At 39.8% G+C, this 21,922-nt stretch overlaps 1 protein-coding gene and 1 long non-coding RNA gene across 2 annotated transcripts; both read left to right on the top strand.

The window, feature by feature from the left end:
- Window positions 1-4,828: 4,828 nt before the first annotated feature.
- Window positions 4,829-6,454, top strand: LOC139136284 (complement decay-accelerating factor-like). Its single transcript, XM_070704011.1, has 3 exons — window positions 4,829-5,108; window positions 5,566-5,733; window positions 5,954-6,454. The coding sequence occupies exons 1-3, from the start codon at window positions 4,829-4,831 to the stop codon at window positions 6,424-6,426; spliced, it is 921 nt and encodes a 306-aa protein (XP_070560112.1). The 3' UTR covers window positions 6,427-6,454.
- A 3,660-nt stretch (window positions 6,455-10,114) lies between these two features.
- Window positions 10,115-12,111, top strand: LOC139136835 (uncharacterized). The gene is made up of 2 exons (XR_011553261.1): window positions 10,115-10,306; window positions 10,738-12,111. It is a non-coding gene; the product is annotated as an uncharacterized lncRNA (long non-coding RNA).
- Window positions 12,112-21,922: the final 9,811 nt, after the last annotated feature.

Here is a 21,922-nt window from a genome sequence, read left to right as displayed (position 1 = left end):
TGTCCATCGACACCACGTCGAGTGTTACAAGAAATGCATGTTGGGGGAAATTTGTTTTTTTTTCTATTCCTTGTATGAAGTTTGTTGTGTCTTTTATATTTGACGGTTGTTGCTGGACACATTTGTTTATGAAGTAATCCAGAATTCTGAAATTCTGTTAGTGGGACTGGAGCAGCCACTAAATATTGGTCTCCCTGCAAACGTTGAGTTTTCAGGCGGCGGTTTGTGAATTTTAGGCAATAAGTACCAATGCGGGGTACGGATTTTTATGTTTTTTGGATCGAGATACTTATAAGTATCATGGTCGATGTGTTTGTTCTCGTACATTTTGTTTAATAGTTCGTGTACTTTGTTTACTGTTTGTTCTGTGTCGTCACTGTCTAGTTGTGTATAATACTGAGTGTTGCGTAATTGTCTTTTGCATTCGTGTATGTAATCTTTTGTGTTGACAATGACGATGCCTTGACCCTTGTCGAAGGGTATTAAAATTTTCACATTTTCTTTTTTGCAGAGAAAAAAAAATTACCAAAAAATTTTTTTTCCTACCTACCTACCCTATTTCTGAAGAGCATGTTACAGGAAACACACAATTTTTTTTTTTGGCCTTAGCTGCGTGTTTATGCATTATTTTTCAATGATTTTATTTTCAAACCAAAGTTGGTTCGTGTAAATGTGCTAACAGGGGGACATGTGTAGAAGTATCACTGTTTGCTGATTTGAGCCACGCCTACATGTTTTGACAGGTTAAATAATAGACGGGTGCCGCACTCATAAAATGGCGCCCCCCCCCCCCGGAAAAGTACTAAAACTGCGGTATTTCCTGCACATACACATCGTGATCATAAATGAAGCAAGCACGAATTCCCTTTATTTGAATGAGCAAGATAAGCTGGCCAAATTTGTTATTGTATTCTTTCTTTTCTCTGGCACATTATTAGTTTTTGAAAATGGCGAGAAATCTAAAATGACATTACAACGTTTGAATTTACATGCCACTTTCGACACTTATGATAGCGTTTTACACTTTTTTCAGTCTTTAATTGGGCTTAAAAGAAAACTCTTGGAAAACTGAGAATATGTTGAAATCGATTCTTTACACATTCACAGCTATTAGGGCTTTAAGGTAAAAGTTATTGACACTAGTAATTTGGTGATATTTTGTCATTTCGTTGAACTCTGATGATCCAGGAACCCCGGAGAACGGGCAAAATCTTTCAGACAACACAACCATCTGGCAACATAACATTTGCATGTAACAGAGGCTTGAATCTGATTGGATCAGAAACTATAACACGTGACAATGGATCCTGGAGTAACGAAACACCTAAGGGCGCCAGTGAGTTCTTTTTTATTGCGTCTTTAATTAACTGTGAAAGAAAGCTTTAATTACCACATTTAGATCTCTTTTCCCATGGAGACACCTTCCAGATACTTTCATATCGTGAAAGCCAAACTAAAGATTAGAGTGATCGGAAAGTACTGTTCAGGATGGTATGCATCTCGAAGAGGGAAACTTCATTTTTTGCTCAACTTTTTCCAACGAAAACTTTAAATTTTCGGAAACAAAAATTCAGAGGTTACACTGTGAAATTTTGATACCAGATATACAAATTACCTAAAATTTACCGGTATTTGAAATTCAACATGGCCGCCGTCCCTGTGTTGACCTTATGGGAATAAATAATAATGTTTAGATTTTCATAAAAAAATAAGACGTAAAAAACTTTACTCTACCATTTGTAGGGATCATTTTGAAGCTCTTGGAGTAGTTATCACCGTCTTAGTTTTCTAAAAATCAAAAGTTTAATCTTCGCCATAGAGTTATCAGGGATGGCGACCATTTTGAATTTCAAGTGTCGGCAGATATTTGGTACTTTGCTTTTCTAATACCAAATTTTGCACGACGACTCTCGATTCTTTATACTTCCTTCCTTAAAAGAATGAGGAAAATTTGAGCAAAAGTTTTAAGCCATTAAATTTCGAGTCGTGAACAAAGTGTCTATGATCTGCGCCACTCCCAAAACGCGAGGCTACATCCTCACTGTAGAAGAAATTAGCGTTTGTTTGAGGGGTGTCTTTATAATAGAGGAAAATACAAACACACCCTGTGCGAGAGTGGAACAATGCTTTAGGTAAGGTAATTTTCACTTTTGCTTGATTTGCAATAGGCGAAAGGTAAATACTTGGAAGCTTGTGAATTGTGAATCGTCTCTGTTTTTGTTGGTTTTTTAAAACTTGTCACACGGTACCTGGCAACAGTAGGCCGTCTTCTAAATGAACAATACCCAATCATATATTTTACACGCTTGACTTGCCCTATCTGGGTCATTCTTTCAGCACCAGCAAACACATGAGGGGGCGCGTTGATCACAAACAGTACCACCAAACCTTAATGACAAATTCTCACTCCAGAGGCCGAAGCCATTTTGAAAGGAAGCAGATCGTTGAAACATTATGAAGAAATGGCAAGAAGTCCGCTGATTAATCATCTTCTAATTCTACTGATAGCATCTATGTATGCTCTCCTGGTCGATGGTATGTATTCTGTTTCCTTGTGACCGTAACGTACAAAAGTCTCGAAATATCATTCGAGTGTTTTCATATCCGCTCTTCTGACGTCATCTTATGAAGGAAATTACAAGTTGGTGTCGTCCACGCGAAGATTGACTTAGATACAAACACCCCAGCAGTACATTTTCATGGCTTGGGTTTCATTGATAAACAGTAAAATGGGGTTATCAGCAAATATGCTTCATGCGTTGTCTATCTGAACATTTCGCAATCCCTTCCTCATCCAATTCAGCCAAAGGCTAAACTACAATAATGTATTGGTTACATTTATCACGCATACTAATTATCGTCATTCTACTTAGTTGAACTAAGATATATATACGCCTGCATGTGTGTTCTTGTTGACTCTGTTTATTCACTATGTGTCAGTCTATTACTTTCTCTTTAAAGTTTTATTGACTCGAAGTTTGGTCCAGCTAAAGCTGGCCATGATAAATAACTGGTTCCTGCCAGGTTGAAATCTGTCTCAGCCAAGTACGTAAAAGACTGAAAGCTCAGTCACGTTCTGGTCTTCGCTAACTCCAGACATGGCTGAATATTTCAGTCTCAGTACGTGATGATTGGTCGTCATCGAATGGGGCAAGTTAAAAGTGAAGTCTGTACGGCGGACGATCACTGGTTGTTTTAGTTCACTGAGAAGAACGCTGGTCATAACTTTAGCCTGTGGAGACAGCGCTGAACTGGAAATGTTTGATAAAAGACATAATATGACAGATTTGTGACACAGATCTGTTTGTACACTACACAGATACAACAGATCTGTTGTAAACTACGCAGATTGGCTCTATTACCGCATTGTTTTGTGGTACAATGTCAAGATAACTGTGAATACACCGTTATTGCGGCAGCTAACTCTTAAAACGCGGTCGTACCGGGGTGACGCCCAATTGAAGGTCACTCCATTTCATGATCAAACAATAGCCCATAACCGTTGGCATGTCCACGCTGGCATGTCCACAGTTTGGTACAGTTTGGCTGATGAAAGTAACTTGAAGACTCTAAGAGTGAATTCAACCTGTATTTACGTCTTCAGATTTCATGTGAAGCTCAGAACTGGTCAAGACAAGAACTCAAACATGAACAGTCGTACACATCGTCAATGAGCTACAAACGAAAAATGTCTTACTCGACATTCGATGTTTGGCTTATTTGTGATTTGACTGACTGCTTGAAGGATATAACAACTTGTCGCTAGAAAATCTAAATTTTTGATTATAAGATAAATCCATTGACTTGCTTTAAAAGAGATCTGGCCTACATAACAATAACTATTTTGAACGAGATACATGCACGTAATCCTTCACAATACGGACACATAAGAACATTTTATACAAACCTAACCACAATAATATCTCAAACATGCTTTTATTATGAAATCACGGCCTTAGTATTGTGTTATTAGTCAAGAGTATCGTCCTGAAAAGATCATGAACCGGTCAATCAAATTTCTTGCACTCTGTGGTTGATAAAATCGCTGTGTTGTTCACAATGATATGAACTCTCCTTCTTTTATATCTATTGATGTCAGTGTTTTCAATCTTATCCGAGTTTTATCTTCACTAAATATTTCCCCATGTGTTGTGATTCAATTTTATGCCTAATTTTCGCATATTATATTGTTTTCCTTCAGGAGGCTGTGTTCTGCCGAATTTTCCATCCAACGTTCTCTGTTACCTTGGAGAATCGGAAACATTGTGTAATGCTACTTCCCGCTCTGTCGGCACAGAGCTTGACAGCAGTGACAAAATTATCCGTATCATGTGACCATGGCTTCTTACCAAAATACGATGGAGGATACGTATGTGTATATCTGGGTCCAGGGCCAGGATTTATTGTGGGTCCAACTTTAGGTGACGACGGTTGTCAAGGTTTGTAACCGGAAGTTATAGTTCAGCTGACGTTACTTGTCAAAAAAAAAATAAGTAGCCAACGCTTAAAACCCTCACCTATGGTTTCTCAAAGGTAATCTTTTACGGAAATATGCACTGTCTTTTAGATAGATTACAAGTACAATGAAACACCAAGAAACCGCTGACCACTGCCAAAGTCAATTGATAGATGCGGCATATTAAGTCTGTTTTCATTGTTATATCAGTCGATGGCGAAAGACGGTTTTATAATGACCATTTACGAAAAGTGTGACCGATACGCACATGGACAAATGTTAGACATACTGAGAGAATCAATACTTCACGTCTGAGCCTGTAACTACTAATATGCTAGTCAACAGAAGTTGTAGAATATAGTAGAGTTTTGAATGCTATTTGTAACCTACGTTGGCGTGTTTGATCAAAATGTACTCTTCACTTGCATATTTTCAGCTGCATGTTCCGACCCCGGTCATCCAGCCCTTGGCAACCGTTCACCGCCACCCTCCCACAACGGTTACTATGCAACCGGCGACGTTGTAGATTTCACATGTGACGCCGATACCACTCAGTCTGGCTATACGTCACTGACATGTCAATCTGATGGACAGTGGTATCTTGGTAGCACTGTAGTACCCGATGATCAACTACCTCCTGACACCTGCTTTTGTAAGTAGCGAAGTAGTTGCATATTTCACCTTTTAGGGTAAAATTTATGCCGTGAAAAATTATGATATTTATCATATTCACTTCGGTCTCAAGAATCGAGGGAGTTACTCAATAACAATGATTGCAATTCTAATTTCACAGTTCATCGTCGAAATTAATTTAGCAACATTAATTGTATTTTCATAAGAACATTTACTAGGAACAAACAGGTTTGTTTTCGTCTCAGTCAAACCGAGTTTCATAACTGGCACCGTAAAGCATCTCCTTCAATGAGAAATATTTGGTGTATTCTGTTCAACAGTGTAGACTTGATCACACCAAACTTTGTCATTGTTAACTTTGTTTTCCCCAATTGTCACATAACTTTTCTTTATTAATGATTTGTGATTTCTCATTGTAAGTGCGACAACCTGGCCCATCATAACCTGCGTTCGTGACGTAACCTTTGTATTTTCAGTGAACTGTGGCGACCCGGGAACTCCAGAGAACGGAAGAAAACTTTCAGACAATAAAAACCATGGTGATAGCATATCATTTGCATGCAACAGTGGCTTGAATCTGATTGGATCAGAAACTGTCACGTGTGACAATGGAACCTGGAGTGACGAACCACCTAAGTGCGCCAGTGAGTTTGAATTTAAGCAGTCTTATTTTCTCTCTCATTGTTTCATTAAGACATCTTTATTTTTGGCAATCAAACAAAAAATTAGAGTGAGGGGAAGTTCAGGAAGTTCTATAAAAAGTGAGAAACGCACTATCAAGATATTACTACAGATGCTTATTAGAAACGCCCTCTAAGCTTAACGTTTATAACGAGACTTTATCCGATGACTTTTTACATGCAGGTGTTCTAATCAATGATGTCACAGTTTCGATCGTCTCTGGAGATCCTTTGACTGCAAACATGATGAATTCCGTCACTTTTACGGCCGATGTCGTTAGCAGTACAATAGGGGCTGGTGCAAACGGTACAAACACGTGGCAACTTGTAGTATTCGTTCAAAAAGACAGTGAGAGCACCGCAGAAGTAGTTGCCAACATCCCACAGGACGAAGCCGATCAAGATTTAATTGCAGGCGACACACTGCGCTTCACTGTAACCAACTATATGGTAAATCTAGCGGGTTTTACCTGCACTGCTCAGACAGAACTCTGTGTCAGGATCGAGTCTCCGCAAATGACGTTGCACGGATTGCCCGATGATGGCGCTTTAACGGGATGCACTCCCATCACGTGCGGTGAGTATACACGAAGGAGATTCTCGCTATCTTGGCATCCAGGCAACATGCGTATGGCAAATTCGACTAATCACAGATGAAAAGTTTGATAACATCAGGGACGGTAAAAAAGCACAAAAGATGTCTGGTCACGTTGGCATCAAGTGCCTATGTATGCGCTTTTTATGCTTTTTTACTGAAAGCATCAACCGAGTCGTTCCAACTACGGTGAAGATAAAACCGCCACTGACTTTATGAGCGGATAACGCGGTTAGGATAGCAATTTGCTTCATAATTGTTCTCCACTCTCTTGCAGGCTGTGCAAGATGGACAGATTCACTCGCACGGTACGTCGAAGAGAGATCACCTTCCGTGTCATATCCTGTGCCAGTTGGTCAAACTGTTGAGCTGACGTGTAACGATACAGGATCTGCCAATGGTAGGACTTTATTCGGGGGCGTTGGTCCAGTTTGTCAAGACGATGGCACGTGGTATCCTAGAGTCTCCGACTTTTCATGTTCGGGTGAGTTGAAACTATTGGATATTGTTTAATTCTATCACATATGTGTAACATGACATTTAATTGTAAAGTGAGCTTTTTTAAAGTCGTTTAGATGAAATCAGTGCCTTTTCCTACTTGGGTAAAAACCAAGTTGCTGAATCTATCACATAACTATCAAAGGGACATACATAATATTTGGCTTGTAGATGTTTTATAATCATTAACTCGAAGACGAATTCCAAACAAAGCAGAGTGGATTTTCATCAGTTTGTTGATCTCATTGTTTTATAACTAAAAAACGGTACCATCATGAAGTGTTATAATTAAGCAATAAAACACCCCCGGGGGATGGTATACCACAAGATTTTGACCAGTTCTCCATATATACGAACAAGCGATAGCGAGTGCGTATTGAGTTGAACTGGTCAGAATTTTTCTAGTCTTTTTGTATTTGAGAAAGGAAATCCACATTCATATCAGGGCGACTTGCACTGATTGCAACTTTACTGCGGTATGTCACTGGGGTATATCACTAATATACCACAGTAATTTTCACGTCTCGACCAATCAGATAGCTTGATTTACACCATCAATATACTGGTATAATATATACACCAATATATCTTTTGGACATTGTCTCAGCCTTACCTGGACACTTCAATGACAAGAGTAATGAGGAGTTTCTTCGTAATTCAGTCATATTTTTTAAACATTTGAAAAACCGTTTATTTATGAAAAGGATGGTTAGTTTGTGTCACTTGTTATTTTGAAATATATACAAAATAAAACAGTTTCATGATATATTTAACACTTACAAATAGTCAATTTGCCGATTGATACATTCATAAATCTTCCGTCCACAAGTTGTACTTTCGGGTTATACTAACATTCATTGTGCAAGTTTATATTTATATTTACTATTTAATTCTTCCATGATATTGTTTGCTTGTTTGTTTTTCTCGTGTTTATAAGTTTAGTGTTTTTCCTTCAGGAGGCTGTGTTTTACCGGACTTTCCTTCCGATGTGCTTTGTTACCTTGGAGAATCTGAAACATCGTGTGAGGGTACCTCTGTCTCTGTCGACACAGAGCTTGACAGTGGTGAGATATTTTCCGTATCGTGTGACCAGGGCTTCTCACCAAAATACAATGCAGGATACGTATGTGTATACCTTGGTCCAGGGCCAGGATTTACTGTGAATCCAACTTTAGGCGACGACGCTTGCCAAGGTTTGTAACTGATATGTAAACCAGCTATTACTTGACAAAGCTATCGAGGTAGTATGCACCCCGAAAATTAAATTAGACTTTTCGTCATCATTTCTTCAAGGAATCATTCAATCATTCACTTTAAAAATCAAGAATAAAAATCGGGGTCGCCAGTGCAAAAGTTTGGTACTAGAGAAACAATTACTGTACATTTACCAATATTTGAAATTTAAAATGGCGGCAATCCTTTGTTAACTTTAATTTCGAAAAACTAAGATGATATTCGTTTGTTATTCCAAGGGCTTTACTAAAATAGGCCCCAAACGTGCGAGATGAGGAAAGAGAAGTTCGAGAGTCTGAATATATGTCTCCGAGGCGCATCCTGCCCTAAGCGAGTTTTCCATAACAATTGGATTAATAACCTCTCATCCACTTTCTAGCTCTCTCTTTTAATTTTTAGAGTCATTGAAAGTTGAAAGTCAGTCTTGAACAACGTTGCACAGGCATATATCATGAGTCCTTGTTTGTCCATTTCGTTACATTGTTAACGCAACAAATAGTAAATATGAGAAATCCGAACAAGATGAGCGGCGCTGTTTGTAACTTGTCACATAATTTAAGTCGTGTAACCTAACGCCTCATAAGTTTATCTGGAAAGCAAGTTCTGGAATGATAATTTCTGTAATGATGTCGCTTTGTAAGATATCTGAATTTCTAATGCTCACTTATTAAAAATTCAAATTAGTCATGTAACTTATATGGCCGGTTTTACAATGTGAGCTAGTCTTTTAGCATTAGAGATTCTGTCGGGAAAGATGTCGCCTAAACTGCCGATAATGGACGTTTGATGCATGTTGTTGATGATCGAATTTACTTTTTCCAAAGTAAAACACTTCCTTGCTGTGTGAATCATAGATTACGATGCATATAGTCACTTTAAATTGTTATAATATTACTATCGTATTTTAATAACACGAATTAAGGTGGTTGGAAAGGCTAGAGCGTCAGTTATAAATTTCAACAAAACTATTAAATATAAAAGTAGTCAACATTCTCTGTGGAATAAAAAAAACTAGACATTTGGGCACAAAGGCATTGCAGAGTTATAGCCTGTTAAACTTCTGAAAAACTGACCAAAGAAGAAGAAGTTGGGGAGTCCTTAGTGTATAACTATGGTAGAGGTCCCCTAGCTTTTAATAAAATGTTTGAAAAGGGAAAGTCATTATTTGCTGTTTTTCAGGAAAGTTTGACAAGGCGGTGCTGGCATTCAGAGTGAGTGACTGCTATTGTAAATGCATTTTTAGATTCTTTGAGTGTCAAAGAGGTGTCAAAAGTGAGATTAACCAATAAACTGCTCTATGACTTCAAAAGAGGGGTGCAAATATGGCTTGTTTTCAACATTTTTGACAGAATAACAGTTTTCCTACATAATTTTATACCAATTTAATCCAACTTTGAAATGAGATATGGACATGGAATTTTTACAGCCTATTAACAAGGTTACAGATAAGATTTGTACGGCACAATTTTCCTGTATTTGAAGTACTTTTTGAAAAATCACATTTTGAAATTTGAAAGAATTTTTAATAATTTTTTGATATATAAACCCATGTAAAATCATAAAACAAATTTTATTTACAAATCCTGCCGTACAAATCTTACAATAAATAGTGTCAACATATTTATAACTAATTTGGTAATATTAATACTATCCAATTATTATTAATTCAAATATGTAAAAAAAATATGAAAAATTAAATTTTAATATTTACTGGTGTCATATTTCAAAATCATGGCTGCAAATATACAATTTTATATTCTTTGGAGAAAATATTAACTAAGGGAGTTATCCTGAAAATTTGAACTAAATATCTTGATTCCAACACTTGAAACTTGACATTAACTCTGAGAAAAGAATTTGTGCAAAAATAGCCTTTCCAACCACCTTAAATATTTACATAAAACTTTTGAATTCAGGATTCAAAAATTTTCTTTCTATTGTTACGACACGCCTGTTTTGATGAATAATTCCTAGTCCACGTTCCATTTTTTTCAGCTGCATGTGCCGACCCTAGGACACCCAGCTCTTGGAAGACGTTCTCCACCACCTCGTGGCAAGGGTACTACGAACCTGGAGACGTTGTAGATTTCACCTGTAAAGTCGATACGACCCAGTCTGGTTATACGTCACTGACGTGCCAGTCTGATGGCCAGTGGTATCTCGGTAGCACTGTGGTGTCACGTGATCGACTGCCTCCTGACAACTGCTTCCGTGCGTAATTTTCCCAAGCCACGTATAGCTTCGACTTAAAATATTGAGTTCAGGCAGCTGACATTACAATTTGCACTTCGAAATCTAGTAGTGTTGTTTTGCTATCCATCTCGAAATTCGGATTTTCTACTTTCTACACTATCTTTCAAACTTCTTTCTTGTCAAAAATGTGTATTAATTTTGAAAACATCGACTTGTTCATTCAACGTTTGTACTTTATGATTATAAGACTGCAGTGTTAAACGAAGTCTGCAATGGTACTTTCTTGAAATGTCGAGAAGTGTTCATGAATCGAGTAAGAACGAGAACGCCTGAAATTCTTATGTAATCGTCTCAGTCTGAAGCATCTTCTTTTATCTCATGTTCCTCTTCAACTAGATCAGTTGCCCATCAGAGAGTACTTGACACGCACACTTGCTTTTTTATTTCAGTTAACTGTATGGATCCAGGAACTCCGAAAAATGGACGAAAACTTGGAGAAAATAAAAACCATCGTGACAGCATATCATTTGCATGCAACAGTGGCTTCCGTTTGATTGGATCAAAAACTGTCACATGTGACAATGGAACATGGAGTGACGAGAGTCCGACTTGCGCCAAATGCTCACGGAACTCAGGATCTATTTTCATCGCCATCGTGTTCTTGCTATTTTATAGCGAAGTTTAAAATGCAATTGTACAGTACCTGTAGATAAAAGAAACAGATAAGTCTGAATTGGGGACATGCCTTCCCAATTTATTGTATATTAAGTATATTGGCAACCTCAACGTATACTCATTACCAGTTTCCTTTTCCTTTTTTATAATTATTTAAAATATTTATCTCGAGATGCTCAAGTTCGTTTTTTGAGATTGAAAACTTCTCGAGATATTCTAATCACACAATGTAAGTGTCCCTTATGGGCTTTCATAGTCAACATTCGTCTATAAAGGATTTCAATTTTTTACAGTTAACACCCGCCCATGCATTTTGGCTTTGGCTCAGTTTTTGCTGAGTCATTTAATATTAAAGTTTGATTAAAAAAGAAAATAATGGAAAATAACGTTTTAACGGTATATTTGCTTGACTTATTTGTTGGTATACCGATGCTGCAATATATTTTTATTTTTTTCCCCTAATAATCGAATTTGACCCTGATGACTCAGCAAAAACTAAATGAGCAAAACCTCAAATACATGATCTGGTGTCAGTTGCAACGAAGCATATAGTATCGAGGGTTTAATTGTTAATTGTGTCATATTAAAACAGTACACGGAATCTAGAGTGCCCTTCACTAGACTGGATCTTTCAGTTCAGCCTTAGATTTACAGTGTTGATATTTACAAACGTACACTTTGAATGAATATTCATCAGTTTGACGAAGTCTTGTATATTTAATCTGGACCTGACCAGAATATATTGTAACCTGTATTATCCCAGAGCTGGTTACCATTATTACCGCTTGGCGTGATATAGAAATTAGATTAGCAAACGCTGGGAAAGGTGTTGCATTGTTAATGTTCATGAGGTAGTGGGAATGAATAACAAAAGAGGCTTTGTAAAATATTCTAGGTTTGTCCTCTCACAGTCCCTAATTGTACCGACAAAAATGTGAAATCGTTTAGAAAAAATTATCAAGATATGGGTCAAGTTTGTGCAATGCCCTTCTAATTCCACTAAACTTCAATGTTTCACTAGCAATAAAATCATGACAACAAACATCACATTCCGTGTAATTTTGTACAACTTAATAGAAGCAGCCACTTTTTAGGTGGTATGACAGTTTTTTATTCTTTTTGTTCAATAAAAAAAGTATCACTTCAAACCGTCTTTCCCAGGCGTAATACACCTCAGTGGTTGCAAGTTGTTAGCCTGGATAGTATGAAACGCAATGAAACATCATTCCTTACCAGTGAAAAAAAAATCAAACAGGTCCCTTCTTTAATATCATAAAGATTTTTTACTTTATTTTACAAAAAGTCGAAGGTGGAATTTACAGATTCTCTTGACTGTGCAGTTGTTTTCGTAAAAGATATCAAATGCTTGGAAACCTTTCAGAACTTGTTCCACAATGTTTTAGATAGGGACTTAACTGACCTCACATCATGTAATCGCGTTCGGGAAGAATGCGCCTCGGGGACAGATATTCGGACTCTCAAACTTTTACAATATTCTTTTGGCCTACCGCTTGTTGGGGCTCATTTTGAAGCTTATGGAATAAATAAAGTTTTCACTGGCTTAGTTTTGTGAAAATCGGGAATTTTATTTTCGCACATGGAATTGACACAGGGATGGCAGCAATTTAGAATTTAAAATTTTCTTTCTCTGGTACCAAAACTTGCACGGTAAATCTCAATTTGTGTCCTTGATTTCGGGATAGAATGGCTGAATGCTTGCTTGTTTAAAGTTTGAAGAAAACTTTAAGTCTTTCATTTTCGAGGCACGAACTACCTTAGGGACGAAAGCGTAACGGCAGATAAATTGAATTGCTAGTTTGTATGTGGTGGTGATGTACGGTAGTAAGTATGTGTGTGCGAGTGCTCCAAGAACTTTACAGTATGGAGGAGTCGTATTCAGAAAAAAATGCAACAAGTTAGCTTGGTTATTGCACCACCATTTTTTTAAAGATGGGGATTTGGCCCAGCGGTTTTGACTACGGTGTCTTCGCTACGTGCTGTACAATAGAGTGCGTTTAAATTCGACGTAGAAATTACTGAATGAACACTTTCAGAATTGCTAGAAAACAAGCTCCCATTATCATTGTCATTTCAATCACGCTGGTTATTAATTGACACGGTGCTTTAGTTTGCGAGAAAATTCATGTTACCGTACCATTGCGAAGGTCACCTGTAACAAAAAATGAGTGGTGGGTTATAAATGATTTAAAACGTATTATACCGGTATTGTGCGATGTTATCATATTGTTGTGTGTATGTGTGTATCAGTGTATGTATGTATGTGCATGTCAATGAAAGCGTACGCATACCGCCTACCTGTTTTTTATCACAGTAGACAGCAAATAATCATGTTCCCTAGTGATGTGAATTGTATGTCCAATGCAAACTGCTGGAGTTTTTTGCTGTTTATCGTAGCTAAGAAATAATGGATTAGGTAAAGAGTTACAGAAGAATTGACGAGATACATAACATTTACGAATACACAATACAAATACACAACAATTTACACGATATCAAACTTAATGTAAAGTGAAATCATAAGGTAATATAGGTCTTAAATGAATTTACCAAATGATCATTGAATAAGAGCAATTCGGACGGTATTAATCACCTTTCAACTTTTGTTTGGGTGACCTAGTTCGACCAAAGAAAATACAAGAAATACAATAGAGCCTGCTACATGTATTTTGAATAGAACGCGGAAGCGACCTTGAAAGTGGTACTTTTCTGGGTCAGTCCAGGTGAAATGATACACAGCGAGTTACAGTAGTTGCAGTCTCCTTGAGAGTTACGCTCAACCTTGGCAGATGCCTGTAAACGTCCACGATTTTTGACAAATCTGACGAACACCAGTGTACATCATCCTGATAGAAATCATTTTTTTTCTGAGTGCGCCTTACATGGTGCGAAATACTTCAACATACAGCTTAGATGACGATAGACAAGCACTAAAGCTTAGTAAAGGCCGTGTAATATTATATTTATGCTTTGATTGGTCTGCAACCAGTGAATTAGCAGAAGTAAAGAAGTTGTTAAATGAGACGTGAAGAATGGTTGCTTTTGTTGGTTTGTTATTGTACTTATCACGTTATTCAGCGACCCGAAGCCACCTTCCGCAAGTTCTGGAAGAACAAAAGCCACCTTATATTTTATGAGCTTGACATGCCGTAGAAGGGCTATTCTTTCAGCAGCGGCAATTGAATACATGAGCTTTTGAAGAAGACGCGTTGATTATTAGCAGTACCACCAAACCTTAGTGAAAATTTGCCATTTCCTAGACTGAAGCCAGAGGAAGCAGATCGTTGAACCGCTGTCGAAGGAATGGCAAGAAGAACATCGCTTTATCGTCTTCTCAGCGTTCTGATAGGATGTATGCATGCACTCCTGGTAAAAGGTATGTCTTGTTTCCTTGTAGCCAGAACACAACAGCGTCTACATATTATTTGATAGGTTTCAAACAGTAATCTGACAGCTCTAGAAGACACGCATTTCTAATTTGATTGTACGAATGCCATTGTAAATTCGTACTGTCCACGTTATTGGTGGCATAGATAACGACACACAAGTAGCGAGTACGTGTTTCTTTGTCTTGATTTGGTCGGTACGAAGTAAAATGTGACAAACAGTTTAGCAGTAACTGCGTATTCACAGCTACGCTTTTATATGTACCATGTACTCCAGTTAGGTGTGTCTTCCTACGCACTTTGCAACCCCTACTTCATCCAATCAAGCCAAGATCTAATAATAGCAACTGCACTAGGTACATAAACCCGTAGCCAACGCATTAGAGTAGATGTCGTGCTACCGTTTTGACCTTTGGCCTCAGTGTATCCCTTTAAGGCCACATCCTCCGCTCTTGTTCTCACGGCAGTTCCAGCTATTTACAATGTTTCCATTCCATTCTGTCGAGGCTGGATCAAATTAATCAATTCAATGTGAGCTACAGCTGTTTGGAAGCGCCTCATATAAGTTTTAAAGCTGTCTCTGTCAAAGTGTGTAATGACGGGTGTTGTGTTCTTGGTAACATTTGGGCTCGATTTTATATTATAGTGACCACTGGACGACTGACATTTAGTTGAACACCAACAAGTAAACTTTATTCAAGAGAATAGAGACGTAGACGTGCTACATGCGCATCCGCCATGCCATGCCATGTGGGGAGAGCGTAATGTGTGGAAGGCGGGGAACTATCATGTGACTACATTTGCATATATGAAACGATACAATCAGCATGCATAAATTAATTAACTCAATAACACAACATCCCCCTGTGTTTAAAAAAAGAAAATGAACGGCAGTGCTCAAAAAAGAGAAGTCCCATCTCATGAAATGATTGTTCCGATTCAATGAGAACTCTAAATACTGAGGCACTGAAATAACAAGAGTTCAGTCTCTCTAGTTCACAAGTCCAAACGCTGTGGTCTCTTGGATACACGTTGTGAACGTCGGAGCACAGGTTCAGCTGAGTCCGGTTTCTTCAAGGGTGTGGACGTCGTTGTGATATGCGGTTCAGACGCAGTATCAACGGGGTTATCATCGTAGTCAGGTGTTCGCAAGTCTTCCTCGCTGAAGTTCTCCGCTGTTGGTCTGATGTGGCGTCTATTGCGTCTGTATACGCCTCTTGGAGTCTCAACTGTATACGAACGTGGTTCGTCGGTGCGTGCAACAACTCTGCCCGGTTCCCAAGTTTTGTTGATCGGGTTCTGTACGCGAACAGGTTGTTGTGGCGTTAGTTCCGGCAATGGTATGCTCCCAGTGTCTCTTTACAGTGTCTTGGCGGCGCTGTAAGATGTTGCCATGGCGACTAACACCAGTCGGTATCTTGCTCGGTAGGTTAGAGCGATACATGCGCGAATTCAGTAATTCACACGGCGACGGCAGGTTATGATCGATTGGCGTTGTTCGTAGACATAACATCGCTAGATGTGGGTCTGTGCCAGTCTCGCGGGCTTTAGTAAACACATCCTTCACTGTGCGTACTTGTCTTTCGATGAAGCCATTGCTTGACGGAAAATGAGGTGATGACGTAACGTGCTCAAATCCGTAATTTCTAGCAAACTCCTTGAACTCTCGACAATCGTATTGTGGGCCGTTATCGGAGAGTAGGCGTTGGCAAATACCGTGCTCGTCGAATATTGATTTCAGGTGATTGATGATCGATCTCGAGCAGAGATTGTTCAACTTTCTCACCAATGGAAATTTCGAGTATTGATCAGCCACTAACAGATTAGTGGATTGTTCCCAGTGAAACAAGTCTGATGACAGCGTATGCCACGGACCTGGGGGTACATTGTGTGAGTGTAGTGGCTCTTTGGGTTGTGATGCTTGGTATTTCTGACAGATAGAGCATTGACGAACTACTTTATCGATGTTATTATACATACCAACCCAGTAGACTACCGATTTAGCGCGTAGTTTGCATTTCTCTATGCCTTGGTGTGCTAAGTGTATTTTCTCTATCACCATTTTGCGTAGCGACTTAGGTACAACGATTCTGTTGCCTTTGACCACAATTCCATTGGACACTCCTAGCTCCTCCCGAAACGTCCAGTACGGTAGTAGGTGGGTGGGACACTCTGAGCGCGTGTTTGGCCATCCTGTCATGATGACGTCTCATAGTGCCATGAGCTCAGTGTCGCGTGTAGTTTCTTCACGGAACTGATCAAGTCGTGCAGATGATGCGTTAAAGTGCATTTCGTGTACCGTAACATCAAGGCCTTTCACCGTTTCCCCCTTCACAGGATCAACGCGTGACAATGCGTCGGCTAGCGGCACGCATTTTCCGGTGACATACTCTAGCGTGAAGTTGTACGGCTGTGTGCGTAACAGCATCCTAGCGAGTCTCGGGGTGACGTTCGCTATGTTTTTCTTCACGATGCTTACCAGTGGCCGGTGATCAGTCTCAATCGTTACACGTCGACCAAAGACATACTCGTGGAAACGTTCTAGGCCGTATACTACGCCTAGCAGTTCTCTCTCTATATTTGAGTAGCGTGTTTCTGTATCAGTCAGCGCTTTACTCGCGAATGCGATCGGGCGTTTGTCTTGTATGAGGGCGGCACCTAGCCCTCTGCTGGACGCGTCTACTTGTAGCGTCAGCGGCTTCGTCGGATCGTAGAATGGGAGGTTGCGTGCAGCACAGATCTCCGCTTTGATACGGTTGAATGCGCGGTCATGCTCAGGACCCCATATGAATTCTGAATCTTGCTTGCAGAGGTCGCGTAGTGGCGCGGTAAGCTCTGCCAAGCAGGGTATGTACCTGTTCAGGTAGTTTACAAGTCCGAGAAAGCTCTGCAGGTCTTTCACGTCGCTAGGGCGGCTCATTTCTCTGACGGCCTTCATTTTGTCCGGATCGGGTGAAATGCCATTCTCGCCGATAATGTGACCGTAGAATAAGATGCTTTTACATCGTACCACCAACTTCTCATCGTTGAAACGTACATTTTTGTCTCTTGCATGTTGTAGTACGCGATGAAGTGTAAGCGTCGTGATCATGACCGTCCTGGTCCCAACCTGCGACGATAAGGGACTGGTCAGTTTCTTCAGCCTGGGGGGGGGGGGCGGTGGATTATTTTTTGCCGACGTCAAAAAACTGGTTGACCCCCCTATTCCAAATTTCGAAAACAGGGTGACCCCCCTATTCCAAATTTCGAAAACAGGGTGACCCCCCCCCCCGGCGTGCGACATAGGTAAACAAAAGGTGGACATAAATTAATATATATATATATATATATATATATATATATATATATATATATATATATATATATATATATATATATATATATATATATATATATTATATTTTACATTTTACATATATTTATATTTTAAATAGTCATTCTATGTTTTAATGAAATTGTTGACATGTCAGTTGTAAGATAGGAATTTCAAAGTGTCAATCTTAAAGTTTGAATACAGTACATTTTGAATGAGCTGTATTTTGAATGAGCTGTGAATGTATTTCACACTTTCTATGCTTAACCAGATGTCCTGAACTGTTGTACAGAAATGGATTTCAATCATTAATATCAAAGAGGAAAAAGCAGTGAATCAAAAACTTTGATGGGTGTTAAGACTTGCCAACCATCCAATTAAATCTCCTGAGGAGCCATAGAGAGCTTTTTTAGCCAAATCTGATGTGTACAGTGTCTGAGAGGACCTTTTCTTGTAACATTGAAACCATAAAAGCACAGGTAATAATGACAAAAACTGCCTTTTTTAACTGTTATTTTGTTCATAAAAAAGCATCTTTCTACAGAAAACCAGTGACACAAAGGAAAATAATTGCATCAATGAGAAGGAAAGATATCTTGTCATTTTTCTATTTCTAAAATAAGTCACTGTATCAAATATATATTGTGAAATATTTGTGCATGTTGCTTTCTCATACTGAATTCTCATAGAGAGAACAGAAAAGTATCAGGAATTTGTCATCCTTTTCATATGAAATGCAGATTTCATAATGGTGCACTTTCACTTGGCAAACATCAAGATATCTCTGAAATATTAAAGTATGGCGCCCGAAGGGCGCGCCGAAAAATATGAAACATCCTGATATCTCCGATATATATGCCTTGTATATTAAAGTCATGCACCTGAAGGGCATGCTGAAAAATGTCTGATATATAAAAGTAATGAGCTTGAAGAGCACGCTGAAAATATTGAACATACAGATATCTCTGATGTATGTATGCTTGATATGTTAAAGTTGGGCGTGCTGAAAAATATGACTGATTATTAAAGTTACGCGCCTGAAGGGCGCGCCGAAAAATACAACTGAATGATGAAATTTGTGGCTGACACTAGCATTTTAGGCAATGATGAGCCTGTGTCAAAATTCAAAAACACACTGACCCCCCCTATTGGGCATTTCAAAAATATGGTGACCCCCCTATCACCAAAGTCAAAAACAGGGTGACCCCCCATGAATCCACCGGGCCCCCCAGGCTGAAGAAACTGACCAGTCCCTAAGATCATCTGCGATTCCGAATACACCTGGTATGTCACAGAATGTCTTATCCATCTGTCCTTGGAACACGTCTTGGGCGCATTTTAGTCCCATGGGTAATCTGCGATAGCAATACCTGCCAAACGGCGTGTTGAAGGTAGTCAGTAGAGCGCTTTCATCATCTAGCGGTATATTCCAGTAGCCAGAGCGTGCATCGAGAATACTGAACCACTTTGCACCGTGTAGTCGACTGACTATCTCGTCAAACGTCGGTGTTGGATAGTGCGGTCGTCTGATCGCGAGGTTTAAGTCCTTCGGATCTAAACATAGACGAATTTCACCATTTCTCTTGGTGACACAAACGCAACTGTTAACCCAGTCGGTTGGCTGTGTGACCGGCTTGATTATTTCTTTTTCAACAAGTCTATCCAATTCGTTTTTGAGAGCGTCTCGTAGGGCAAACGGCACATGTCGGGGAGGGTGTACTACAGGTGGAACGCTCCGGTCGATCTCAATGTGATACTTATCCTCGAAGCGACCAATCCCTTGAAAAATATCAGTGTACTGGTGAAGTACCCTTTCTCGCGCGGCGGGGTCACCTTTCAGTCTTGATGATTGTGACGTCGTGTCCAACCTTGTATCAGGTTCAACACTATCGTCAGCAATGTCAAAGTTGTAGTGAAAAGTAACCAGCTGTAGTGCGTTGCATGTGGGTAAGCCTAGTAATACAGGACCCTCTGATTTACTCACGTGAAATAGGCAGCGTTCAGTCCGCTCGCGGTGAGATAGCGTGAGGTAACACGTACCATACGACTCAATGGTATGACCTCCATAGGCGACTAGCCTGGTGTGTGATGGTTGTAAACCTGGCAATGCCTCTGTGCTACCTTGTGTAGGCACAAGCGTGTGATACACTGATGCAGGCATTATATTTCCCTCTGCGCCAGTGTCTATCTTGCATTTGATGACTCTAGTTCCATGCTCAGATTTGGCAGTAAGAGTAACAAAGGCTTGTTTCTCGCTGTTTCTGTCGATCTCTCTGCGCGCCATGTCTGCTTGGAGCGTGTGGAAGTAGACAATGTCGGCTTTTCCATCATCTGCTGTAATTTCTCTATCGGCCTCTTCCACCGTGTGAATACGAGCGGTTGGTTTAGTGTCTTTGCTGGGTGATCTACACATTTTTACTCAGTGATTTCTCTTGCCACAGCCTCTGCAGGTAGATCCTCGGGCAGGGCATCTCTCGTCTTTCTTGCGAGCCTTGCCACAGTTGCTGCACGTCGGGGAGGATGGGACCACCACTGACCGTGTATTTGGCCTCTTGGCACCCTTCGCCCGGTGAGCATTTCCTTTGTTTTTCGGTGCGTTGTGAACGGCATGTACAGTCTCTTGTGCACCGCTTATATCGTCCAACTGGCGTGATGTAGCCTCATGTAACTGAACGATACGGATAGCATCTTGAAGCGTGGTTTTCTCACCAGCTTCGAGCAGCTTTGACTGTATACGACGCGAGTTGATACCATAGATCAGCGTGTCTAACATGTGTTCGTCTGGTTCTTTGTACTTGCAGTCAGCGCAGACAAGTCTGATGCGTTTCATGAAAGTGTCAACCGGTTCATTCGCCTCTTGCTTCAGGTTGCGCAGCTTAAATCGTGCCACTCTGAAGTTACTGTGCGGTTTGAGATACGCCTCAAATTTCTCCCAGTGCTTGCTCAGATCATCTTTGTCGGCGCCTGTCAGCTCCCACGACTTAGCTATATCTCGACCTTCCTGCCCTATCCAAATCAGTAGATAGCGGATTTTCTTCTTTTCGTCGGTGGATGCTAAAGGACCTTCGAAGTATAGCTCGCACAAGCTTTTGAAGTTGGCGAGGGCAGTGCTGGGATCTGCAGCATGCCAGTCCATCTTGGGCGTTGGTAACCCACTGAGTTCGGCCATGTTGCGCAATACGATGGGTGTTCTCAGGTCACGTCGCAATCGTTCACGGATCCAGCGATGAGGGACAGTTTATCGGCTGGATCCCACTCCTGACACCATGTTGTGTTCTTGGTTGAACATTTGGGTTCGATTCTATATTATAGTGACGACTGGACGACTGACATTTAGTTGAACACCAACAAGTAAACTTTATTCAAGAGACGTAGACGTGCTACATGCGCATCCGCCATGCCATGCCATGTGGGGAGAGCGTAATGTGCGGAAGGCGGGGAACTATCATGTGACTACATTTGCATATATGAAACGATACAATCAGCATGCATAAATTAATTAACTCAATAACACAACAACGGGTCCCATATTGAGAATAGGGAGAGTGTTAAGTGAATTCTGTACACGAAAATGTAGATTGTTTTGATTCAACGCAAACACAGGGAGCTAAACGGGACATTTGTCCACAGAAGTCATGGGATTACGTCAGATTGTTAACACAAGTCCCGTTTCTGCAATTTAAAGCCCCACTAGCTGTATCTTATACATTCTTTTTGTGATTTTACTTCAAAGCTAAAACAAGTTGTACACATTGAGGGTTTTGTATACACGTATTATGAACTGCCAAATGGGACTGCATATGCAATTTAGAACAAGATAAATAAAGTATTTGCCCAAACGTAAAATGGCGCCCTCATGCAATTATAGCAAAAACAGTGTACATCGTGCATATATGCATCGGAGTCTTCAAGGAAACAACAGAGCAGTCCAATGCAATGCAAAGTGCTGGATGTTTTCGACAGGGATATCACATGCTTTGTTTTCTTTGTAATATTACCAGATTCTAAAAATGGTGTGAAATCAAAATAACGGTTAAAATTTGATTTTATTTGTCCCAATTTTTCACTAAAATGGTTTTCGTAAAGTAGTAAAAGACTACATCCTTTAAATGGGTGTAGTAGATTTTAAAGAAAATCGGAGAAAATAGGAAGCGTTTTTAGGTCAACAAAGTTCAAAAGTTACAGATAGCGGGGCTTTAGCATGAATAAGAACGAAGTTTAATGAAACTTATTTATATATGT

Source organism: Ptychodera flava, chromosome 7 (genome assembly GCF_041260155.1).
Source record: "Ptychodera flava strain L36383 chromosome 7, AS_Pfla_20210202, whole genome shotgun sequence".
NCBI classification, from domain to species: domain Eukaryota; kingdom Metazoa; phylum Hemichordata; class Enteropneusta; family Ptychoderidae; genus Ptychodera; species Ptychodera flava.
The sequence above is the reverse complement of the archived record's forward strand: the minus strand, read 5'-3'. Positions and strand labels throughout refer to the sequence as shown.

Bases quoted from the DNA above. Each gene is read 5' to 3' on its own strand.
- LOC139136284 (XM_070704011.1), top strand. From the start codon at position 4,829: ATGCTATTTGTAACCTACGTTGGCGTGTTTGATCAAAATGTACTCTTC. The intron at 5,109-5,565 runs GTAAGTAGCGAA...TTGTATTTTCAG, and splicing joins ACCTCCTGACACCTGCTTTT to TGAACTGTGGCGACCCGGGA. The intron at 5,734-5,953 runs GTGAGTTTGAAT...TTTTACATGCAG, and splicing joins CGAACCACCTAAGTGCGCCA to GTGTTCTAATCAATGATGTC.